Genomic DNA, 27,211 nt, shown 5'->3' on the forward strand with positions numbered 1-27,211 from the left:
GTCCAACACTGTATTGCCCTGTGGGTGGATGAAACTGTCAACTTTATTTTTATTCATAGGCAATTCCTGCACTCTATGACTTCCCACAGGCTTGTGAGTACACACAATTAATTTCAGCAAACTCGTGCTAAATTTACAGCATTAGATATTTCTGTTTTTCTTTGGGAAACAGTGCTTTCTACYCACAAAGATTTTTACTGTTCAACATTTAACTGTGCTGTCCACATCAAATAGTTCTCAAATGCAACTCATTTCTTTAAACTGTTACAGAGTTAAAGCTTAAAGAACAAGCTTTGGTTTCTTCACTCTTCAACCAATCTGCAAATTAGTCACTGTAATGGAATTCATTAACTTTTTTTTTAAAGTTAAGAGTTAGCAAGAGTATTAAAAAAAATCCAGAATTAATGAGTCAATATTTAGATATAGAATGGATTTAGCAATCACACAGGTGGCTTGTAGTGCTCATCCAGAGATTCTTAAGAGCATTGTGCTTTGAAAAAAATTATCCATCTTGAAAGCTCCAGGTGGTCTGCCAAAATGCCTCCCTCAAAGCAGCAGGCTGTCAGCAGGTGAGGATGCAGGGGAGAGCACTGGCAAGTGCTGCACTGCTCAAGGTTTGGTGCTTCAGCYCCCAGCACAGTTCCAGTACAGGGGCTCACTCTCTCCACGTTGCATGCATGTAAAGTCTGGATTATGACAGCTATGAAAAGTTACCACTTGTAGTAAGGATTATATTCGGGACTGTTGTTTCCATCAATACCCAAGGCACACTTGATTCATGGCCAGGCATATTCTGCAACAGAGAACAATAATGATGAGTAACTTTCCAGGTGCTCTGCTTTCAAAAAACTGTTTCTCAAACTGACTGCAGTGGGCTGTCACCAGGAGTGGGTTGCACATGCACGCTGTCTGAACTACCAGTCYGTCCTCACATTCCCTACCCTTCTGCTTTCTTCTCTCCCTTTTCCTCCTCTTGCATGACTCATAAGCTGGGATCCCAACCTCTACCACAAATTCCTAAGACAGAATTCCAACACCATTCTGCTCTTAGCTCTACTGCACCATCACAAGTGTCAGCCTGGACCATCATTTTCCTGCTTTCCTAACACCATATTCCCTTTCATCACCAGAACCCAGCAATGCAGTGAYGTTCTGAGCCAGCAGCTGAGGGGCAGGACAGAAAACACGGCAGTTCCCAATCTGGCTTCAGTGTAAGGAGTCAGAGGGCAACGCCCTTGGACCAGTCAGGCTGTCTGATGCTGTGTGGTGCAGTGGGATCCTCTGACTGGCTGTCATTTTCCCTGAGGCTCAGTATGGAAATTAAAGGGTACATGGATCATTATGTGTGGGAGGAGACTAATAATGATGTTTGCCAAAATAAACATTTCTAACTTGAGAGCGACTTACTGACAAAATGACAAGAGCAGAAAAAGTGAGAAGCTTTCAGGATTAAGCTTTATCTGCCTATTAGCTTTTGCTCTTTAGCCACAGCTAAAACAACAGAGTCTATCTGGAAGCCTCATTACCTGTCAATGGGGTATCCTCCTTCACAAAGGTTGACCAAGGCATACAGCTGTCTCAGTGCATACTCATACTGAAATAAACAAACATTGTTAATCATTTCAGTGATGAAAAGCAGCTACTGTTTATCCAAATTAAATGGTGGGAAACATTTAGAGAAGCTATTAATGTTCAAGGTGTTCAACTGATGATCTAGTACTGGGCTAAATAGAATTTTTTGCTGCGCACTTTGCTCTTTGAACTTCGTTAGGCAAATTCAGCTGTGCTGCACATTGGCCTCATAGGCAAGACCATCTAAAATGGTCTTTACATTCCTGAATTACATTCCTAAAATCCCACAAAACAAAACAAAACAAAAAAACACTAAAGAGGCTATCTTGCCTGACACCAGGACTCTCTTATTTGTATCTGAACAGTCTAACAATAGGACTTGACCCTCCACTGGGATTCCAGGAAGAGCAAATAAAGCCCCTAAATGAAAAAGTGGTTCTCAAGAATTCAGCAATAACATGGAAACAGCAGTAAGGGTACCACAAGGAATTATGCATAATACTATATCATAATACAGAAATCTCAATGAACCAAGATTTTGAATTCACAGCAGCGATGCTTGTGTTTCTGCTTCATCAGTAGWGGTGTTTCAAGCAGAAATACAACATGAATTATTTAATATTGGGATTTCTGGGGAAGAAAYTGATGGAAGCAACAGCACTAGCTAGTAAAATCTACTGATTATTTTTGGGGCTGTTCTTATTCTTACCTAAAGACGTAGCAGAAGTGGTTTCCTGCTTCTAAAAGCATTACTTAATCTTTCTCCAAAACTAATTTGTATGACTGCCCCAAGGTAGCTTTTTAATAAAAGCTGATTTTTGCAGATGTGCCTATGACTGTGCTAATTTTTCTGGCCTGTTTATCAGGTTGTATCTAATGACTGCCTTACCACAGGTAAGTGCCAGTTGAAGCAATGAGCTTTGAAGTGGTTCACTGCTGACTGGTAACAATCATAATTGCTGATGGTCAGTCTGTCTGATAGAATCTGCTTGGTCTGTTCTGTTGATCCTGTTACTACGGTGATTATCTTCCGCAYGGATTCTTGGATAAATTCTTTCACCTGTACATAAAACAAAAAGAACTTAAAACATGTKTTTTTCTAAATCTAATTCAAAGACTTTGCATGAAATTTCTCTTTGTTTAAACCCACTTCAACTTTTGGGCTCTTCAGGGAACTAAATTTTGYCATTTATTTTTAGCAGTCTCTTGGACTTGTCTCTTAACACTTAAATGAAAACTGACAGAAAGTCAAGATTCCTGGAACCCAAAATGACTTACTGTCCTTTAGTGTCTGCCAGGAAAAGAAATCACCAACAACACCAATACTGATTTCATCCTGCAGGAGCTACTCAATTTGGGAAACTTCAGTTCTATTGAGACAAAGAGTTTCTTAAAAACCAAAGATTAAGTCTTCCCCACAAGAATCCCTATGGATGCAGATGAGGAATTTCTTGTCAATAAAAGTTATGAGACTGACTTTTGCATTTGCTTACCTTTGCCTAGATAATCACTATTGAATGTGCCTTGTGGAAGAGATCCCTGAATTTTAAAGGAAGAGTCAACCATCAGATAAGGTTACCAGTCCGAAGAATAATTTTGTTGATTTAGCCATTTTACTTCTGCCWTTGCTTAGGATAAAAATTCACCTGGCCTGATGAGCATTTTTTTTTTCTTTTCTTACCTCTAGATATGCTTTCATCTCTGCAGCAATCTTCTTAGCCTCAGAAATGTCATTGGTAGCCATCAGCTTTCGTTTCATGATTGCAAAGGGCACATCAGGACTAGGTGTCAGGTCATAGTGTTCTACAGGAGGCAGAGAAATGGGCATAACTTTCTTCCCTGTGCCCTGAAACTGCATCACTTTCATGGAGGAGATGCTCTGAAGGATAAAAAATAAGCAATGGAAACTGTTAATCACCCCCAGTAGGTAATTATGTCTTTGTCTGCTATGCAAACCTCATTTTCTAAACTTGATGTATTAGAGAAAATAAAAAAGACCACAGGATTGTACGTTTGTGTGTATGTGCGTATGCACATAATGGGTTTTTTATACAATTAGGTCAAGGCTTCCAAAAATTGGGGAACTTTTATTTCCAAAACTCACTGGGGGAAAAAGGCTCCTGAGTTACATAACTGCACGTCTTTCTTTTAAACAAATATTTAATCTATTGTATAAAAGGATTATTATAAATGTTATCACCTCCTAGTTCTTCCCAATTGAGGGATCATTGTAGTTTTTAACATTTCACTAATATTCATAATATGCCTAGAAGTGGTAAATACCTTTCTTATACTTGACTGAAGTGTCAAATCTCTGGCAGAGCTTGGAGGACAATTTGTACCCTGATTCTTGGATTAAAGCATATGCAAGGCTGATTTCCCTTAGCATCAGGATCATTGTCTCTTAAATGCAAATATGTCTTCTGAAATAAATAGGTCATGAGTAAAAATGACTGAATCAACCCTGCCAGTTAACAGCTGTTTTTTGTTTGGGTTTGTTTGGTTTAAGGCATGAAAGTATAGGGTACAAAAGGCTTGAAGATACATCTGAGCAGGAAGCCCTCTCAAATACATACTCTGTTTCCATACTGCATCACATGGCTGGTGTTGGTGCGTTTCTTCACCAGCTGAAACTGCTTGTGGAGCGTTTCTTTTCTTAGATCTTCCTGCATGAAGAAACTTACATGAGGTCAAAGACACTTAAACTCAGCTACTCGAAAAATGGAAGGGARCCTGAAAAGGGTCTTAGCTAGAAAGTGTAGGGCAAGAGCTATACAACCTTAGAAAGACATAAAAATGAAAAGAAGATCTGACAGCATGTTCTTATATTGCTTTTAGTAATCTCCTAGTCTCCCAGCAAATGGGCAAGAAGAGAGTGAACTATCATACAAATCCCAGATTTGTTTCATTAACACTATTCTCCATTATACTAACAACTGGGTTAGCCACAGTTCAATATTTAAGCAACCCTGAAGCAGACATACAACTCACTGAACTGCCCAATTTGTTTAACACTTTTGGAGATGTGGTCTCAGATTAGCAAATAAAGATTATGTGAATTTGGAACTAGAAGTCAGATATTTTCTATCTTATAAACAACAAAAGGCAACAATATTTCTGAAAGTTAGTATCAGAAGCAAATGTAGTGGCCCAAACAAAGATCATACATGGCTTTGTAGTAGATAAGTACTTTCACCAATTTCATTTGTTGATTTGGTCTCACATAAAGCTAAATATTTTCCTTACAAATCCTGTAAAAGAGCTATTAAAAAGCGTAGTAATCTTTTTTTTTTTATACATGAAAATGAAGAAAATTCATTTAAGTAACTTACCATATCTGAATCTTCCATCCAATTCACACTGTACCAGTCCCCAAGATAAGTCTGCCTTTCATCATCATAGTAACATGCATAAGATGACTCTTTGGGATTAGCAGCTGTTGTTGCATAAACTGTAATACAAATAGAAAGGGATTTTTAATTCTTCCTTTTTTTTTTTTTAATCTACCCTCCCCGCTCCATGATTTAATACTTAGCTGCACATGATATATTTGTCTAAGTATTTTGGCTTTCAATCATTTACTTCTAAGTAACAGGAAGGAAAGAAGCCTGTTAATCATTCTGTTCAGTTACTTTCACAGTGMTGTTTTAAGAGCTCCTTCCTTGCTGCCAAACGTGTGGTCTGGGCTGTCTAAAGAAAATGCACATAGAGGGAAAAATCTACGATTCAAAGAACTGCCTGAGCACACTGTGCACTAACAACTATCTATACATTCATTCTCTTTATTACAATAATGAGAACCTGTCTCCAACTTGAAATGAATCCCCTAAAAATCATCTTTTCTTCCAGAAAGTGCCACCTTCTGAGTAATACACTTTGCCAGATAACGCTCTACACTGAGAGAAAAGCAAAATAAACCTACATCTGCCCAGYGCACAGTGTTCCCAGTAACTCATCTCTAACACAACAAAAATACTGCAAACACATTTTTACAGGTATCAAGACAAAATCTATTTCAGCTTTTTGCCAAAGTCAATGGCATAGTTATGTAACTGAAGGAAAATCCAAACTTCAAAGTAAAAGTGTTGCATATGATTTTATAGAGCAATTGTATTTGTATCTACTCAGAATGTACCTAAAGGTCCAAAGTTAAAAATAAGTCTCGAATACTGTCTACTAAAATGCTCCCCTTAGCACCCTTCAAAATGCTTACTAAGTAACCAGTTAAACTTCTTAGTTCATCAATGAAAGCTGCTGAAGACAGCTTTGTACTCTAATACATAAATTGTTAATTTTCTGCCTTTGTAAGTCTATGGCAGAGCTATTGTAAAACCAGAGTCCTCAGACTGGAGATTTCACATACAGAATCACACACAGAATGAACTAGGTTGGAAGAGACCTTCAAGATCATCCTGACCAGCACATGASTGGTCTTGTCTGCAATCACATCTTCAAAATCACAAGTGAGCACTTGTCTCCCTGCCACAGAATAAGTGTTTCAAAAGGTTATGATTCCTCACCCTAATCAAGATTGAGCTTCCAGCTCTGCAGCAGAGAACTTGGAAACCCTGAAAGATGTGAGTTCCGCATCCTGAGTTTATGYGCAAATGTGCAGCAAAATTGCCTGGCAGTGGTGTCTCACAACTGCTTTGCTAGTCAATGAAGCTGAGAGCAGGAAMTTCACATCTGCTGTTCTCAGTGCTGAGGCTGAGAAATTGCTGTATAACTTAACTCCTACCAGTCAAGGGCAACCACCTGGTTCTGAAAAATACATTTTCAACCTCTCATTTCCAAGAAACTGAAAGCCTTTTCAGTCTTTTGTAAGACTCCATGAAAAGGAACTTCCTGTAAATGGCAAATATTACTTTCTTGTGCACCCCTGCTAAAATTATAAATGTGCCTTGAACATATTCTTGTCACAGCCAATACTYGTTCGGGTCTGTGACAAGTGGTGATATTTAAGTCCAGTAAGTTAAATGATTGCTCACCATTGATATTATCAGCTAAATGATTCATCATAGATCCAGATTCACATGCTTCAATGTAGAACACCATCTTCAAAACAAAAAAATAAATCAGAGGCCTTAMCAAATTCCATGAAGAAATGGGGAAAACTTGTTCAGTGGTTTTCAGCACAGTTTGTCTGTATTGYTATTCCTGAAACAAAAGCTATGCATAATGCTACACAACAAAAGTCAGTTTTTCAWTTTCAGGAATCAAACTATGTGGAAAGGGGAAAGAATAATAATGAAAAGATGTTATTAATCTCTACAGAACCCACAGGGATTTACTGGCTAACGTACAAAGCACAGATCAAATACACAGGCACTCTTTAGGCACAGCAACATATTAGTATTGAATGTAAAACTYCTGGAACTGATGCCATCTTGTGTTCCTACACACAGCCAGCCATAGCAGACAGTGCCACAAAGAACTGCTCAAAAAAAGCACTTGTAAGATGTTCAAAATAATAACTTTTCTGCTTAACAGTACATGTGATGAAATAAATGCACAGAATTTTCTGACAAGAGGTACAGTCTCTTAAACTGTATCTGTAATTGCAAGAAAAACATGAGATATACACAAAGTTCCTGTAATAWCAGTGAAGTCTGAAGTGAACAAAGCACAGGAAGAAAGGGTCGGGTATAGATTATGGGGGCAGCAGTTAYGGATGTTGTTTTTCTAGTCAGAATATGTAGCATTAGCAATCAGCAGTTACACTACATCTTAACACTGACTGCAAAAACACAGTAAACCAGATATGGAAAATTTGGAGCAGATCAGTACTTTTAACTGCAAAATCCTAATGCAAATTTCCCTGCATATAACCAATTCCTCCTACTGTGAACCAACTCTCAAAATAAAAACACCTCTCTTCCACGCCAACTGCTCTTTTACTTTCAGAACTTCTGGTATGCTTGTTTACCTTCCGGTATTTCTTGTGATGATACATGTACCAAATAGTCTTATTCAAGTCCTTGACGTGAAGCTGTAAAATAAGAAGGCTTGTATTAAAACCACTTATGTTTAACAGACACACAAGTCACTTAAGAAGAAATACCAGCTGTTGTGAATATGTACACTATTTTCCCAATAAATTAATCCAGTCCTTTGCCCTTCTGAAATACAATGTTCTAGTATTTACCACTCTGGAAAAGGTAAGTAATGGTCCCAGAGGGTAAGTATAATGCACCAGAAAGCAAGTCACTCCTGTGTGAAACAGTCTGCTTGGACCACCAATGTCCAATGAACCATGAAATGACATAATTTCAGTTTCAGCTGAATGTTACAGTTTCTAACTGGAAAAACTCCAAAATGCAATGATGAGAATATTGCTGWTTTTCTGCCTCTCGCCTCAATATAGCAGTGCACTAAATATTCTCATGTTTTAAATTAATTATTTATTATTTTAGTATGTCACTAAAATTATGGGGTTTATGCTGTTCCCAAAATGCTTACATCATCATCGGGAAAAGCCAGAAGTCCTGGAGCTCCATGGTCAGTAAAATAAACAAACACATGATCCTTGGGACCACTGTAATGAAAAAAATTGCAAACAGATTCTTTTTAACTACTCCAACCTAATCTTCATTATTACAACAATCATCTGCTTCTCAATGCCAAGACATTCCAATATCTGAAAGTAATAGAGCTGAAGCACCTCCTCCTCTCGGTACTGTTCTTTTTTGTCCAAGCATATMATTTTGGATTCTTATTAGAAGAGATGAGTGCCCAAAAAGGAATGAAAACAGGGATATAGGCTAGTCCCTCAAGCATGGGGAATATGGCATTCACACCTCACATTCCAAACTGTCAACTAAATGTGAGGTAGGGGCTGTTAAGTAGGTATGGTGGAAACAAAATTGGTTTTTAATGGCTATCTGAAGAACTTGTTATACTGYGGGCATTTGTAGAAGTCTGGTAAAAAAAAAAGGAATGCTTTTATAACTAAATTATACAGACACACCAATAAAACAGGGATCAATCATAAAAAACTCTTTGCTAAGAGCCATAGGTATGTGTAAGTAGTACCTTGTTGTGATCTGTATGGCCATAATCAGCCATACAGGTCACCAAGCAGTGTCAGCCTACAACTCCTCGAGGAACTGATGCATGCACACACTCACACATACAGCCAGACCAGCATTTGCACCAGTGGTTCTGCAGTTAGCTGAGCACTGAATGCTCACAGGCTTTGACACCCTCACATCTCTGTACTACAGTTTGCTGTACAGTCTGATTCCACTCTAAATCAAGCAGATCATGTTTGGGTGATAGGGCCCTAACAGCCAGATCTGCAAAGGAATTTTCCTTTTAAACTGTATTCAGGGACAATTAAATATAAAACATGTAAAAAGATCAGAAGGAGCATCCATGGCCTCCTCTGTTCCTCTGCACCAGAGTCCAGAAATCAGTATCTGATTTTTCTTTTTCCTCACTGTGAACACGTACAACTCCAGCAGCTCAGGGGAACATTGTCCAGCCTTCTGTCTGGCCAATAACCTGCTGGTTAGGGAGACCTCATGGAAATCCATCCAGAGGCTTTCTGGCGAGAGGACAATTGAGTTCTTTTCCCACTTAATAGCAAAAGCTAGGCCACTTGAAAAACAGAGCCTAATAAAGAAGGGCTGGGTGCTACTTTTCAGGTTCCTGCTCTTGATCCTAAGTGCAAAAAATTTGACCAAGGTGGAATGTAAATAATGAGGMCTTATATTTGTGGGTTCAAGTTGTCTTCCTGAGTACATCAAGACACTTTGGTCCTCTGCATAACTACTCCCTTATTTGAATTGGAACACCAAGCTTTCACAGGTGGGGCRTGTTCAGAAGTACTTTTTTTAAAGCAAGAAACACTTTTATAGTCACCTCTTGACTCATTCTAGATACCAGAAGAGCACAATCTGGTGAAGTACAGCAATTTATTAACTTTTTGCACTTATGTGTTGCATATATCATTTTCAACCTCAGCTTTTAAAGATGAAGTTAAAATAATTGAGAACAATAACTTATTTGACTACTGTCCTAGTCCTTTTTTTATTACTCTCCTCATTGCCAGATTCTTCCATTCTGTTTCTATGCCKCTAAACTCAGCTGTCAGATGAAGACAGACTTCACAATTTTTCTTTAACAAGGTCAGTCCTTCCAAATGGTCCAATTTAAAATCTTAAAGGTTTTACAGCAATTCCTGTACATAGAAAAATATAATATGATATAGCTCTTTAACAGTAGTCAGAAATACAGTACATCTTAGTAAGTAGGCATCATACTTTCACACCTCAAACTTTGTAGAAGCAAGATGACTAACTGACACTGTATCCTTCCAACAAGACTTCTTACTAGGCCCCCAAATACATTAAATACATTCTTGAATCATCTTGATTACATAAGCCTTTATAACCTACCATTATTATAAACTTTACAATCCACTTAGCCAATYTGTAATTTATTATTCTTCATATATTAGAATATTGCCAACCTTAGAATAATTTGTGTAACTTAGTTTACAAATAATATAAGCATAATTTATCAGTTATAAATTTAATTACTCCTATTACTTTCTCAATTACAAAGATTTTGTTGCATTAATTATAAACCATAATTCCATTTCATTAAGAATGGAATTATGGTTTATATTCAGCCTCAATAACCATACATGCACTACMAAGACCAAGGCTGGGATTAGATATGTAACTCTTCCAGCTGATGGGCTGGTTAAGCTCTCTCTGTCCCTCTGCGACTGCTAAGTCTGACCTGAGTCTGACCTAAGTCTTCAGCTGATTATAAAACTCTTTATGTACATTAGGACAAGCCTTAGAAAAGCCTTTCTGGAGGTCTCCAAAGCTTAGCAACACTCTCTTTGAATACCCACTCTTGCAAAAGACATTMGTCTAAATAACACATACCTTAATACAGTTGATTCTAATCTCTAGAGCTTTTATAACTTAATCTATATTGGATTCCATACCAGCCAAGTATCAGCAGTTGTTTTGCTGTTATAGATAGTTTAAGAAACCAGAACAACTGTATTTGTAATGTGAATKACCTGGAATTGCCATCAATAATTCTGCTGGATTCTCATGTTGCTCTAATTTACCATATTCTTTTATTGAAATCAGTGTCAATTTACAACTACACATGCAATTATTTTCTAAATTAAACTTCTCTTACCTTTTCAATACCTTTCCTGATCCCACCCCCTTCACTGCTTCTGCGTCTCCTCTGAGAACTGCAAGAAAATTCTTTGGAGTAACATCCTAAAGATTTGAGAAGAATAAAGTTAGATCTGATCACAAAAGCAACTACAAAAATATTCATCTTTCATTTAGAAAGACGGCTTCTGAAAGTCAGAATACATGCATGGATGGCAAATTTAGCTAGCTATCCTTTTCAATCCATCTTTATCTAAAGACTCACTTGCCTGCTGAATCATGAAATCACCGACTGACTGAATTACCATACTGATTTAATGAAACAATTAGTTTTACATAGCTGTTTTTCAGATTGAGTTACAACATTTACAAATCCAAGACCCTTCTGCCTTTTATTTCATATGTCAGCATGGAAGCAGTGTAAAGAKTCACTTTTATGACCAATACTTCACTTCAAAGAATCTAGTGGTTATATTCATCTTATGAACACCACACTTCATGCCAAACCATGTAGGTGAGTGAACTTGGTATTTTATGCTATGTGCATTTTGGACTGTAAGCTACAGGCTGAAAGAATTCATTCAGAACATCAGATAATGCTGAACCTTCCCCAGGGAAAGGGGTTTTGCTCCCACCTCCTTTGTATAGTCCTTGGGCACTCCAGCATACACATCGGAGCCATTAGGTCTATTGATGACAATGCCTTTTGTTGGGTTTCTAAAAGGTAAATAGGAATAATTAGCCACATGCCAYACAATGATCACAGAAGAACTAGGAGGCAGCATGCCTGAGAGTACAGGAACTTGCACCACATGCCATTAAGTGATCTCAGAATACAAAGAGCTTTTCACTTCACTCAGTTACATATGGCTGTCTCAGGTGTCCTTACCCTCAGAGTGTATTCAAGTATTCTACCTCAAATCATGTCAATTAATCTGAAGATGTAGGTGGATGGTCTCTATCATCTTCCTCATTGCAGTCTTGCCTTTACTCCCATTATCATTTTGCTCCCAGTGCTGCTGTGCCTRCAATGTCTGCTGATTTTGGGGGAAGTTGTTTCAGAATTAGGGACTGTAAAAATGAACTGTTTCATACAGAATGCAATGATATGCTCTAGACGRTCACCAAGAATGGGACCTGTACCCAGCTTTGTTGAATGCACAACCTGGGAATTAATCTGATATCCTTTCAAAAAAGCTCTGCAAGTCACACAGATCTCCTGTGTCTGTGGGTTTAGGTTATTCATCTGCTGCATGCTGTTATGCCTGGGAGCTAAGATCCCTTACTCTCAGAATAATGAAGTTCTGCAGTCCTCAGTGCCACAGCTGATGCAGAGCTGTGGATTAAGGCTTAGAAGGCTCATGAGCACATTTCAAAAGGGAATTATTGTACTGATGGATGAAATGTCTCTATGTGTATGACAGGCAGTTTTAAAGACTTTTCTTTCAGAATTACTACAAACTCAAAACACACTGGGGAACATGGCATGTTTGTAGTAACCACTTCATTTGTGACCAGTGTACATTCATTACTTACTCCTCATTATCAGCAATGTCATCATACATCATGACAATGATCTGCTCATCTGGAACTCCATTCCGGTGTACAATCTGGTACGCATGGCACACATCTGCCTGAAATTAAGCAAATTTTCATCATTAGCTTGAACAGAAGTTTTACCTTTGAAAAGAAAAATGGCAGGCTATTGTCTAGAAGAAACTGCATTCCAATGTAAGAGAGTGAGGGTTGCTAGAGTGCTGAAATGCACAGGTTAAATCAGAACTCATTGTCTTTCTCTAATTTGGAGCAGTAACATTAATAACAGAGACTATGATTAGTATCTCTTCAACATTACATATTTTTATATCCTATTTAAAGAGAAATGAGAAGTTACTTCAGGCTTGATATAGATAACAAAATTTAAATAGAAGTTCTCAGCAATATTCTGCATTCTGTGAGAAAATCAAAATAAAAACGTTCCACACTGACAGATAAATCTGAAGTATAACAAGCAGAAGAGTTAGATTTCCACCAATTTCAGTTAGTTCTGCACCAAGCCTGGATGATGAGGCATTGAAGACTTGACTAAAGCAAGTATTGTTTACCAGTCTCATCTCTGCAAAAATTTTATTAAATTTTCCTTTACTATGAGATGAGAATTTGGGTTAAGAAATATTTTCTTTTTAATTATGTATTTTCTACTCTACAGGAAACTCTGAAGAAACAACTTCAGGACACAACAGAATTCAGTGGAAAACAGAATTGCAGAATTTCTATGTAGGCTCTTTTCCTGATTTTACAGGATATGAATAAGCACATTTTCTTTACAGAACCATCTTCCCGTGATACAGAAATAACAATATCCTTTAAAGTGATATTACAGTAAATGCAAACCTCTATCAGAATAACTAACTTTTTCGTAGCTCCAGCCCAAACGATTCTCTTCTTTAAAACTTACAGTCTCTGTATGACCTAATGCCRCATTAACAATCATTCCTAAACTTGAGAACTATAACCACCACATGCTAGAAAAAGCTGTGCAGCTTTAATGAAAGAGACTATTTGTGTGCTCATCTAACAAATGCACACTCCAAATGCAGGCAAGAAKTGAGCTTTAAAGCTTACTTCTATTGAACTAATCTAATTTGCTAATTCAGAAACCAAACTGAAGTGGTTCAAGTGAACCAATACCTGTTCAGATTACTTAGGGGTACTAGTAATTTTGATTCGTTTAACTGAAAGGACACTGTAAAATCCTGTAACTTTATAATCCTTGGTCTTCTAAGAGCAGATGAAACTGAAAAAAKAAGATAGTTATACAAGATTCTGGGAAGGGAGAGGTATATTCAATGCAAATCAGCTCTCTCACAGTAAAATCTCTTCATGTGACCAACCGTGAATGTTGAACTGCTCTTACTAAAGCAGTTCCATTTCCTACTTRGCAGGTCAGTCTATGCTCTCTTCAACCTATCCCAGACAATCTCCCAATTAGTTTTCCATTTCCTTATATGTCTTTATGTCAACTGCTGCCTCAACAAGTCAAAACATTGAGGTTAAACAGAATTAGGAAGGTGTTGCATATAATATGAAACAGAAGAACACAGGTTTGACCAAGCATGTATTTGATTTTCACAAGTGACCCAAGCAGAAGTAGAAGAAAACACTAATCAGGGTGTCTCTACACTGATTGATGAGTAGATCATAGATCCCTTCTCGCTCTCAAGATATTGCAAACCTCTGTGATGCTGACAGAAGCCTTAATAGGCTGGCAACACACGGAAATGCTTAGGCRTACCACAGTGACAGAGTGTCACCATATTCAACTAACAAGTGTCTGTGCTCCCACAGACATGTGACTGGCCAGTAGAGACTTTAGAGAGTTTTTTAATTGAGGCCAAGTACCCAAAATTAGTTWAACTTTGTAAATGCATATTATCAGCTTTTTTTGTCTCCTTCCTTCTGGTTCATTCACTGTTTGCTCAGTACATCCTCCCTTAGTAAAGCAGACATTAGTAAAATCCCTACTGTGAAGGGAGACTGATCAACGCAGCCAATTTCCTTCAACCTTCATTTATGCCTGTTTGAGGGCTGTCCCAGCCTTTTAAGGCTTTTGCTAAGGGAAATGTACCTGCTGGTAGGATAATGATATCACCAACACAGGCTAGAGCAGCAAAAAACGTATTTTCCTCTAAAACTTCATTGACTAAAGTAGAACAGTTCTGAGTAAACAACTGGAGTTTATTGCATAGAATTAGCTGACCTAATTAGTCACCTTTGATATCACTCCTGCTTGGTTCCTGTGTACGCATAAAAAAACAATAAATCTCTATAAAACCAGAAGAAAAAAGTCTGCAGCCAGAGTAGGGAGGCATATGTGAATCTAGAGTATTTCCTGTTGATGTTTAACTGCCTCTCAAACACTGCTATTTGAGCCTGTTTCTTTCAGAAAGATTTCTGRCTTATCTGTACCTGTAAAGCACTCTAAAAGAGACAACTGTTCACTTGTTCCAGACCTCTTATTGGTATTATTCTTGCTGGTTTAATATGTGAAATGAATGTATGAACATTTACTGGATAAATTATCACTCAATCATGTTTTTGTGGTAATTTGGGGTAGGRCAGCAGCTGCCCTGGGAGAATAAGAATAGGTGCTGCTGCACAACGGACCTTACAGGCCAGCTCCAAACTGCACACTGTTAATGGCAYGGTTTAGACCTTTCACCCCCTGGTTAGCCTAGACCTCTTGCTACATCAGCAAATTTCTACAGAAGATCTGCTTAAATAATTAACTCCTAGATTTTGAAAGCATGGGATCAGAGTGTGAATTACTCTGTTTTTATTACCCTGTTTTCTGGGATGGGCATTTTGCTTCTCAAAACATACATTTGGGGGAAATACTGAAAAAAAACACAAACCCCAAAACTCTATTTTCCTCTCCTGTACAGCTGTTTACACATTTGAATGGCACAGCTTTTAAGTAGACTGCTTGGGGGGATTTTTGGAAAAATCAAGTTGCTTATGACACAAGCTTACACAAATAGTTCCTAAAGGGAAAAGCTTACACTTGTGTGAAATTGGTCACTTCTTGTCTTATGACTGCTAGGTTCATGGCTGAAAGGCATGTGTAATGAGCTGTCAGCTCCACTGCAAAGTGGCACGTTTCCCACTACAGGAATGCTGAAATGTCATAAAGCACAATGTCATGAACAAGAATGAACTTTAATATATTAACAAGGTAGCATATGTCTGAAATGCCAGCCATGTTTACCWCTTTGGCTTAAATATACATCAGTGAATCTGCCAAAAGCTATAACTCTCATCAAGAACTTTAGATAGGTTTCTGTAAGTTCAGTTTAAATTTTGTAAGCACAGTGAGGAAATGCTAATTGAAGCCATGTAGCCAAGATATCCTTAGTGTCTGTTACCTACAAGACGGAAGAATTTAAGACTGTCCTGGAATAGGATACYGCTCTGGCTGGTAGTGTCTGACCCACAAAGCTCAGTAAGTATAAGACTAAAAACAACAACTGAAAACAGACCCATGTGTGCAAATTTGTAGGTTTTTAATTTTAATTTTGCCAGACATTTTCAGTCTGGCATTTTTCTTGAGTATATACTCCATCTTTAGTAAGCCTCTTATTTCACATCAGGCTTTTCCAGAGACTATGAGGTTTTGAGTATCCAAAAAAGCACAGGTCTGTCTCTCTTTCTGACCTGATGTAAAGCCAGCTTTAGAYTTGAATTAGCTGGTATGTTCATCTCACAGAAGAGCCAGACTATTTCTCCTAATGAGAACTAGTCTGTTGAGTCATCTCTRAATCTGTCAAAAGCGTTTAGTACTGTATTTGCTCACACATACCACTAAGCTTTCCAGAAGTATTTTATCCATCTCTTTCCACAATAGAGAGCTGAGCCACTTTCCCAAAGAACAGGGTAAGTATTCTTGAATAATAGACCGCCTGGTAATAGAAAAGCTGCTACAAAGAAGTTAGAGTAACTGATGAGGACCAGAGAGAAGCATACTGATAGCCCATCCATASCCCAAGCAACTCTAATCAAAATCACTAAGGTAAGGATAGAAACACCAAAGAAGTGAGAAGCCAGAAGCATAAAGYAATATACAAGCTAGACTTACCATCACAGTAAGCAAGGCTATCACACTGGGCTCTATACTACACAAGACACTTGAAATTTATTTTAGGAACTTGATGAGATAAATGTGTAAGACAAGTTTGGATCATTCTGAGTAGGAAGAAGTCTCAGYTCAGCCGTCACAGAGCAAGAAACTGCTCACAAGGTGTGAATTTTGCTCATGTAAGTGCAAATGATGGGTTTTTTGCTTATCTTGTCTATCCTTGGTTTGTACAACTGATAACTAAATAACCAGTCTTAGACAGAGTTTCAGATTCCTTTCAGTTACAGGTGCAAACTTAGCATTTCCAAGGTCTGCAAAGTCTTTACAAACTTATTGTTCCTGGGGTCTGTACAGCATAYAGTGATGGACTATATTCCCTAAAATTTTTCATGTATGAAATTAAACATTTTTGAAAATGTAATCTACTTCTTCTGCTTTTGTGGTTGCTTAGTCAGATGAACACATACTACCACCAGAAATTACTGTGACAGAAAACAGAATGTGTTTTGACCATGCTGAATGCAGGCAGCATGCAAAACAACTGGAGGTCACAAAATATAAATGTAATACAAACATGCAACATCACTAATTAACTATACCCTGGACAGCAGAACTGGGCAACTGATACCCAGAGATGTGTCTGCTGAGGTTTCAAATTACAAAAGGATATTATGAGTGCTTAGTTGTGTGTAGGGAGTAGCAACGAGTCCGGTAATAAAAAAAAAAAGCCACATTGAATAACTACTTACTGGAACACACACATCTACAAATCCACTTGTGTACAGGCTAGGTCAGAAAAGTTCTGGGGAAGAAAGGTGATGGCAGAAGTAAACTGAATTAGAGTACAATGTATTTTCCCCTGCAGTTTCTCCCTTGGAAAGCAAAAAATTACACAAATCTGCAACCCAGAGCACTGCTTTGATTTCTTATAGTGCAGGTATGATTATACAGAACAATACCACGTTTCCGTGTGTGTTCACTGTTCTGTAGTCTTGCACTTCTGTGTTCCGAAGCACAGAAGTTAAAGACCAAGTCCTATTCCCCATTCCACTGCAGGAGACTTGAGCAAATAATTTAATGACTTCAAATGTTTTTGCTTCTACCTCTGAAAGGTACAGAACACTAAAACACTAAGACATGGTTATCAGTCTGCATAAYGTTTCCAAAAATCCATCAGAACTCCTCTGATTTCTGTACCATATTTCTTCCTCTGTATAACTCTCCTAAAAGTCTACCATTCTGCTTGCTTTGCTGGGAGCAAATTTGTCCAGYTTTTTGATACCCAAGGCACCCTTGTCTGGGTGACACTTCATGGCATACACAAGAGGATTTCCCATGAGTAACTGCTGGGTGTCTCACCATMTGCCACTGTCCTACCACGCATGCTCACTCCCACCAGGCCCTTAAGACTGACCACAAAAGGCGACTGTGCAGATCAGCACAWGCTGCTGACGTGCTGCATCTTGTGGGAATTGATCTCTTTCCTAACAAGTTAAGATACACAGTAACTTGCTCAGGACAGGCAAGTAAGAACCCAGCCCCATTCTGAAGGATCCTTCATACAGACTTTTTTATGAGGTTGCTTTTGTAAATTTAATAGGATTATTATTGGTRTCCCAATTTTCTTATTTCCAAAAGTTAATACTGTACCACTAAAGCAAGYGGTATTTAAAAACACAGAGATTTCTAGTATTTAAATTCAGAACAGTCTGACATGGCAGATATTTCGCATTATTAGTTCAGATTATCTTCAAAATTAAGGTTTAAAGAAATCCTGCTCTCATTTTTCTAACATTGAAAAGTAATTACTTAAAAACTGTCTGCAAAGCATGACCACATTCAAAAGTTAATAGGCTTCTGTGATACTGGCATGTTCCAAAGACTCACTCACTGCTGGATACAATAAGTGTGGATCTTGTGTTCTTCATAACCCTACTAKACCCAGCACATGTATATACTTTTGCCAGGTACACTTGCCATAGAAGGCTCACTGACAGAGAGATTAAAAACTGTGCCCAGGCAACTGTGAAAAGGAATTCTCATGAGCCAGAGCTTCAAAATCATCATYTGATTTAAAGAATGAATGTTGTGGCATTACTCCTTCTAGAATGGAAGGGAGCCAGCTAGACTGGTTATACAGCAATAGCAACAACCAGAGCACAACTCAGTAATTAAATTTAGACACCTCAGGACAGGTAGTAATCAAGTACAGCACTAGTATTTTCATCATTGTTTTCCAATTTCAACTTTAAAATTATCTTCTTTAACATTTAATTTGAAATAGGAATAGTTTATATTAAGGCTGTAATATTCCAACTGTGATTATCAGGTGACATCCATAGTGTAAGGAACTGGCAAAATCCCTAAAACCCGTTTGTTAAAGYGTTGAGCTAGCGCTCGCCAGTAACAGGTTGTTCTTCAGATGCCAAGACTGTCAGTCCGATTCATTTATTTCTAAGGTCATCACTGAGCTGGAAGTTACAAACTGATTGTGAGCTGAGGAGGAGAAACATACACAAAACCCAGGATGCCCAAAACACAGAAGGCTCATTTGTTCCTCAATCAACCAAGAGGATGAAGCCTCTCTATATTTTACAGGCCGTTACCTTGAAAATAATAAATACTGTGAAAATTCAAACATTCAGCAAATCAGCTGAAACATTTCATACAATACAGTTTTTAAATGCTGGTTTTGTACAGTAGTATTTAACCAACAGTGTTATTGYAAACTATTTTCCTAACATTTAAAAACATATAAATGTATACATAAATCAGAATTAAATTGACCCTGTTCTCCCGGAAAGACAAATTGTTAATTTAGAGCAAAGACAGCATTTGAGCACAGCTTAATCTGTTTAAGGGATTGTCCAGCAATTCCCCAAGGGGAAAAAACTGCAGAAGTTTCCTGACTGCTGATTATAAATCTTGAACTTAATCAGAGTTAAGTCACTTGGATTTAATCCCGTCCATAGTGACACCCACACTCAGCYCACAATTTCACAACACTCTGGCTTTCCCAGCAGTGTTAGAACAGGAACAGGAGTTCCTGTTCCCTTTTGTCCTCTTTGTGCCACTCACTTCGTTCCCTGCACCCTGGTGCACCATATYCTTGCTATGCCAACATTAATTCTGAGGCCATGTTGTTGAACATAGTCAGCAAACTGGTTATGGTTTAAAAGAGCCTTTGTGCGTGTCCTCCACTCCTCAAAACATACGGTGCATTTGCAACCTCTGCAGGCTTTTTAACTGGAAAGAAAGGAAGCTTTTCATAGCATAAAGGAAAGATAAAAAAACTGAAAGGAACATGTGTCTCAAAATGAGGTTTAATTCTAGATAGCATTTGTACAACCTGCAAGTTGGAGTCAGATCCTCTAGCCCAGTAACAGGGTATTTACCCTAAAAGGCACAGGTCTCCCAGGATGCAGAAGTGTGATAAGAGGAAGAATACTGCTCTTCCTGTAATGACAGCTTTTTCGAGATGTTAGAGACTGGAAAAAGTTGTATGCAAAAAAAAAATTCACGTAGTAAAAGCAGCAGTGGAAGGGAATTCTTGGGGTGGTAATAACAAGAATTGAGAGCAGGCTCTGAGTGAATCTTGCTGCTGTTTGCTTTGAAAATTTCACACACAGCTGGGAATCTAGAGGTACTTGCTCAAATGACAGAAGGTCTCAATTAGTCTAGATGACAGGCAGCTATCACCTTCCTGCAAATCTGAGAGCTGGCATTTTCTGGAGCATAAACAGCATGAAATGTGGAACCAGCAGTCCTTACCTGGTGGCGATAGTTGTACCAGCCATTTGAACCTGCTACAATCACCACCCAGTGCTTTCCTCCATCTTCAGGCTCTTCCATGGGGAATGTGCTGATGCCCAGAGCAAAGCCCAGCAGCACAACTGCTTTCAATATCATCTCTCTTCTTTATTTACTCCACAAATGGGAGAAAATTTTCCCTATGAAGAATTTTGAGAGAAGTAAATGAGAGGACATTAGTCAATAAACAAATTTAAAACAAACATCAGTAGTACCACAATTAGAAGCTTTTTTTGCTTGTGTGTTTTTTTTGTTTGTTTGTTTTACAAACTATTTAACCCACAGTACAATTTCTGGTTGTATCGTCCTTTAGCACCAAGCTGCTACTAGCTACAATAGTTTTTTGTCAGCTTTCAAATCTGACTGAAAGCAATTCTGAATAGGACAACCAAGTTGTTCAGCTCCCTCTGGTTGTTTTATTGTATAACACTGGCAATGAGTAAGTCTCAAATACAAAGTAAGCCTCACTATCAAGTGTTTAACAGATAAAACTTTTTCAGATTAAAACTATCTTTGATCTCTGCTTATGTGGTTCCCAGATTTCCACTCACTGGCAAATAGTCCATTATTACTCAGTTAAATCCTGGGTGATGTAGGATACTTAGACATGGAGAATTGCTGGGGAGTTGGAAGGTTAGAGTGTCACAAAAGCTCTCTGTGCCTGCAATACCAAAGAGGGTGGAAAGAGGCCATGCACTGTTCTGCACAAGATACAGCCCTAACTGGAGGGGCTGGGGGGAAGTGCAGGCTGAGAGCCTCATGCTATTTGTGCAACCCATCACGCTAGTGGAGAGCAAATGTGAACCAGTACCACATGAAAGAGCAGCATTTTCGCCTCTTTTGCTCAATGGTTAAGTGTTTGCACAAGGCACACAGTGAGAGAATTGCACCTGAGCCTGTGAATGTCAAATTTAGAAAAGCACAGCACAGGGGAAGTTTGAGCCATGCTGAAATGGCTCTTTCTACTTTCTTGAGAAAACTAGAAGTAGGGTCCTTGCTAGTGAATGTCCTGGTCACCTTGATTGTCTGATAAAGCATTTGCTCTACAAGCTAACTATCTGGCCATATCTAATCACAGGCTTAAGGTTTGCTTTTTTTAATTGGGCTTGGGGGGCAGGCAGGTTACATTTACTGGTCACAGCCTCAGGTCTGCTGAATCCAATGTGAATTCTAAAAGTGAACTCCCCTGGAGAATTCCATGCTCCTGGCACATGCATAAAAGATTATACTTTTCCTCATGCTCTGAGAGATGGGATTTTACATCCACCTACTTACATAAAAGAGATCCTGGAAGTTACATTGCTGCTAGGTATGGAACAGGAGCTGCAGTAAGAGGCAGAGTAGTCTAACATGGCTTTCTCTGGAATAAAAGCTGGAAACCCCCAAGCCATGCAACAGTCACTAGCAAAATGTCAAAACTACCACTAAACCAAGGAAACAGTATCTTAGTCAGCCTCAGTACCCCTGACAAAACCACCTATCTGCAGCCACTCAAATGAGGCTGAAACAGAGAAGCAGCCAGCTCCTCTCCAAAGCAGACGTGTCCAGTGAATACTACAAACCAAACACATGGCATGGGTCTTTCCAGGACTGCATTCACTCACTGCTCACTAAGATTTAATCTTGCAGGCAGTAGTATGAAAAATACATGTATATATATATATTATTCTATATATATATATATTTATAAGTTTAATTTCTTTATCCTTTTGAGTGCACCTAGCACAAAGGAAGTCTTGTTATCATATGAGCTCCTATAGGAAGAGCTGTTACCACACACAAAAACTCCAGAACAGAAAAGACAGAACCAAACATTAACTGTTACAAAACTGCCTCTTCCAACACCTTATCTTTCAGGAAGAAGCCACTCCTGTCATCCCCTGTGACACTTGGAGCAAAAATAATAATTTAACAGTTTAGTAATTTAACAATTTAGGGCTTGTTGAATTATTAGCTTCTTCAGCAGCCAAGTATATATGAAGTAATAAGCAGATTTTTATTAGATGATAATACTCTCCTCATGTTGAGCTGGAACTGTAAAGTTTCATTATTGTTGTCACCAAACAATGACAGGGGGCTTTCTTTGTCTGGCAACTCTACCTGATCTGTCTATCACTTCTTCTGATGATAAGACAAATAACATACTGTGCTGAAGATGCAGTGTGTGTACAACATCTTTAAAATATGCCTATTATGGTGCTTGCAGCCTGGCAAAGATTCAGACCAAGCTGTTTAAAACTTTTGTAAAGTGCCACAGTATGCCACAGGCCAATGAGCCAATTCATTTCACATATTCAATTTCAGGTATATCTAACCCCTGAAATATTTGGCAGGAAAAGAAATTCAGTATCTTTTAGAGAATCTGCATATACATCTTAACTGAGTTAGACTTACTGGAATATTGAGCTRAATTTCATGCAAACAGATCTGTCAGTGTCTGTCACATAACATTTCTCCAACTATAATTATGAATTATATTTACATGAAAAAAGAAGAATATAAATGGTTCAAACAGTTGCTGGAGATCCTTTCACATGATGCTTAGCTCTTTGAGATACCATTCAGTAGAACCCAGGGCTCATCAATATAAGGTGTGTTGGTGCCAGCTGCTCACTGGGCCATATAACRTGATGGCTAATTTCAAGGGAGGTCCTGGCACACAGACATCTGTCACATGGAAACAGTCACTGCCACTATCAGTTACTGATACACCAGGCAATGGGAAACAGTTTGATGGGATTGTCTTTCCTGATGGGCTCACGTTCCTGACTATACTAACAAGGATCCCCAGTTCTCAGGACCTCAGTCAGAACCTCTGAGTGGGCCTGTGCTGTGCAGGCACAGATRCACCACACACCAGCACTGCACTCTGCCTGCAAACAGCCCCACTACAGAAAAACCCACAGCCAGATCAGGAAAGAAATTTCAGCTAWCAGCCCATCAAAAAGCCCCTACATAAGAGTATTCAAGAATCTTCCAGGGAGTATGAGGGTATCTAGGTCCTCACATTTCTCATCTCTACTGAGACAAAAGCTGTGACTGATACAGAACACTCGGGGGGGAACTTCAAGAAACATGGCATTGTATTAGCAAATCACATATATTTTGTCATGGATTATTTAGAATAGGAAAAACCTCCTCTTTGGCACTAATTAATGACACATAATCTCATTTATCTGTTTCTTCCTACAGTATAATTAAATCAAATTAACACCAGAAAGAAGGAAGGAAATTAAAAAAAAAAAACAAACCAAAACCAACCAATCATACCACAATGGACTAACAAACTATAATTTCAAATAGCTCTTAGAATAGGTTTAAACATGTGTGAAGGGGGAATGGGTCTTCATTGTTGGTCTCTAACTACTACTTAAAAAAAAAAACCCAAACCAAACCCAYAAAATACAATCAAACAAATACACTCACACACACATATTTCTACTTGTTTTTTTAAAAAGCCTCTGAGTCCAAGTGCACAATTTAAAAGGCTGTTCTGGGTTGTGTTGTATGAGTTCTTGACCTAAGGCTGAGAAGAGAAAGTTCCCCATCACATGCTTTATATCCAGGTCATATTAAGACAAAGCAGCTCAGCTGACCAGCTTACCACAGGTACAGAAAAAGCCTTTCTCTGAAGATCCGTCACATGTGATCAATCCTAAATCACATGCACATTGAGACTATGTGAAAAAAAACTAAAAATTCACTACAAGAGCATCTTAGAGCTTTGGTTGATCCACAAAACGTAAGGTTTGATCAGGTCTGCCTAGCCTTTCTTGCAGAAGAGTAAATTCACCTTGCTTTCAGACCATGCCAGGATAAAGGCCCATCTCAGACTCAGTGGGTTCAGCATCAGACCACCACGTACACATGCAGGTAAGGCTGCTGCGCAGTTTGCACAATCTGTGGAAGCGGCATGTCCAGAATTGGGTGGCTCTTGCCAGAGCAGTTCACTCTTAAAACCAGTCTTTCCTGACAGAGGTACTTTGACCACTTCCCACTCTATAGCTAGCACACATCTCTGCTTTGATAAGAGAGAGATGCTTAAGAAAGACCACYTCTGAAAAATTGCCAGCTGCTGCGAGAACAATTATTCCAACCACTTGCCTGTTCCCCAAGTTCACAACTTTCCTTTGGGAAATAGTCCTTTAAGATCAATATTCTTAGAACAGGATATCACTCTAAAGAAAGGGGTTTGAGTTAATCAAAGTATCTTCCACTAATTTTTAAAGCACTAGGTTTTTTTATTGACACTTCATTAGCTTGCACTCCAAATACCTCAAGTAGGGTCTCCAAGAGCTATATAAACAGAAATCACATCTCTATTTTACTTTTATGAGAAGTAAGTACACTAACAGTAACCTTGCTGGAAAAAACAACCTAAAGCTGATCAGATGATCATTCCAGCTTTTCTATGAAGTCTTTCTTAACAGCTTACTTCTTATAACCACTAGTCTTTCAGCTTCCAGAATCAAGCCACACTTCCTTTCTCCACACAGTGCTTGCATATCGCCTGCCACTGTAATACTTAGATGMTGATTTCCGCAAAATACATGAGTCTTCCTCACAAGAAGCTGATGTCCACAGTTGTGTCAGCAGTGTTCCGCCTACTGTGCTGGCTACTACRCTAACAGAAGCACCAAAACTTGTGATTAGGCCCCTGCAAAAATAATCTGGTTTTCTTGCTGCACTTATGTGGTAGAAAAAAGRAAGTCTTTATCACTATCAATTTTGAAGAAAATTATGGTCTCTACTGTGAAACATTCCTTTACAAGTCTGGTAGTAATCATTTTATGRACTGGCTTAATATGATTAGAACTTGTAGTAAAATATTTCTGTTTAACTACTAAAGGTGTATAAGTCACTTTTACTGTAAAAGAATATGAATTTGGAGTTAACTCAGAATGCTTCTTAATGTTAAATAAATCTATTTAAAAGTAATTATAAGTCAAGTTCATTCTCCTGTTTGCAGATTTACTTTTCTCAGAAGAAATGGCACAATTTATCTGGGGGTAAAAAAAMCACAAAAATCATTCCTAGAATCATYATAATCTATGGTCTATGAAWTTTTTTTTTTACAGAGTTCAAAAACCAGATTCAAATCTTGCAGACCTTAAGGCTTCGGTAAAACTGCTTCTCCTATTTACTTTCTTATCTGTCTGCAGATGCACAAGGCCTCTGCCATCACATCTGGATAGCAAGAAAAAACAGATACTGCAACACTGCATGAGAACTTTGTTACATTGCTTGATTTGACATGGGGGTACAAGAGTAGAAGAGTAAGTCAGATAAAGCTAAGCATTTCTGATCAGCAAAAAYAGAAAAGTTGGGAGCACGGAGAGAACGAAATTCCAGAGAAGTGATTACACAGAAATTCCTGTGTGAGATTACACAAGATTCCTGCACTCCTCATGTCTCTTACTATAGTTCATCTTAGCATTTCAGATCTTGGCTACAATATTCACCTTAACCCCCAAATACAAACACCCAACACAGTGTTCTTCTGTCCTAATTAGGAACTAGTGATGCTACTACCTCCARGCAGAAYCTCATGCTACGGCAAGGCTGTCTGCCAGCTATAAATAACCAACACAGTGCAGCACCTTTCAGGCATCACCAGCTCTTTGCAGAAATCCCGTAAACAGTTACTCCATCCTTTTCCCCCGTTACATATGTATTACCTGACTAAACCCGACCTGCTGCCACTGCTTCCCACCCAGATCTCCCTCCTCTCCTCTGTCAGTCCTGGGCAATGCCCTTCGGAAGGAGCCGCTCTGACTCCTCACTCTCTTCCAGCAGGGAGGGATCAAACACAGCTCCCGGGCCAGACGTGCCAGCCCCAGGGCCAGACGGGCGGAGCGGCGGGGGCTCGGCAGCCCTCGGAGCCCAGGAAGGAAACCAGCACCCTCTGCCGCTCCCCTGGAGGCGGCGGGGCCGCTCCCCCCTGCCTCAGCCTCCGCCGCCGGGCAGCGGAGCGGGCTGGCCCTCGCTCACAGCTCCCTTCGCTCAGGCGTACCCCGCTTCCTCCCCCCACGGCCGGAGCCCCCGGACAGCGCGGCCCCGCCGCCCTCACCGCGCCGTGCAGAGGAGTCGCCGCCGCGGCCGCTGTGATTGCGGCGAGCGCCGTGCGGAGCCGGGCGACCGCGGGGCGCGGGGGTGGCCCCGGGCCGCGGCCAATCGCGGCCGGGCGGAGGCGGGGCCGGACATCCGCCTGGCCACACTACGAGCCCCAGAGAGCCCGSTGCCCCAATCGCTCAGAAGGCCGCGGGTCCTGCGCGCAGAGCTTATTGGGATTTGTAGTTCCGCGGCTGCGCGGTGAGTCGCGTGGTCCMGGGTGTCCCAGGAGTCCCGGGAAGCTCGTCTCGCGTGGCCCGGGAGCGCCGCGGGTTCGTGGGGAGCTGCCGGGAGTGTCCCGGGCCGTGGCGTTTGAGCAGGCTGTCCACGGAACACGAACGGCTCAGAGCCGGCTGCGCACTCCCGTCGGAACTGCCCTGTGCCTCCGGGGGAGGATGGAGGCAGCAGGCCCAGAACTGGAAGGGAGAGGAATGTGCCAAAGGGAATCCATGAAACGACGGAAGAAAAGGAAGTGCCACACATTGTCCTTGTGTGTCTCAGCAAGGATGGCCGGCGGAGCGCTGGCTGCTCGCTGCGGGCTGTGCACTGCCCCTCGGTCCTGGACCCGCACGCACCGGCAGAGGGGCCCGGGCATCASTTCAGTACTGACACCTCTTGTTTTAATGAGAGAAGGAAAAGCAGCTATCCTTTTTGAAAAGTAGAGGCACATGTTTCTTTGCCTAATAAACCRCGTACAAAGAAGCTCATCAGCTTCCTCTTTGCACACTATAAAAAACACTTGCGTATCAGTAAAAAAACCTCCAACTACTAACTTCGTATTTTTTGACCAACCGACTGTTTTTTAATGTCTGCGGGAAGTCATCGTTTTGCTCTGACTCTGCTATTTGCATTGTCTGCTCCGACTCGGCTTTGCATATGATCATAAATGCAAAAGGTCCTTACAGGTTAATGATCAGTACTTTCTGGAGCTGCCGTG

The 27,211-nt window shown here is 39.7% G+C and overlaps 1 protein-coding gene across 1 annotated transcript; it reads right to left on the reverse strand.

Annotated features, from left to right (window-relative positions):
• Positions 1–26,317, reverse strand: LGMN (legumain). Its single transcript, XM_057370623.1, has 14 exons — positions 26,234–26,317; positions 20,125–20,303; positions 12,255–12,352; positions 11,354–11,435; positions 10,738–10,823; positions 8,032–8,107; positions 7,499–7,561; positions 6,561–6,627; positions 4,905–5,023; positions 4,149–4,238; positions 3,254–3,451; positions 2,462–2,632; positions 1,527–1,594; positions 1–793 (listed from the first exon to the last, which is right to left on the reverse strand). Exons 2-14 carry the CDS (start codon positions 20,260–20,262, stop codon positions 754–756), a joined length of 1,296 nt encoding a protein of 431 aa, XP_057226606.1. The 5' UTR covers positions 20,263–20,303; positions 26,234–26,317; the 3' UTR covers positions 1–753.
• Between the last annotated feature and the right edge of the window lie 894 nt (positions 26,318–27,211).

This window comes from Malurus melanocephalus, unplaced genomic scaffold (assembly GCF_030028575.1).
Source record: "Malurus melanocephalus ecotype Western Australia unplaced genomic scaffold, MMel_1.1 scaffold_129, whole genome shotgun sequence".
In the NCBI taxonomy this organism is placed as follows: Eukaryota; Metazoa; Chordata; class Aves; order Passeriformes; family Maluridae; genus Malurus; species Malurus melanocephalus.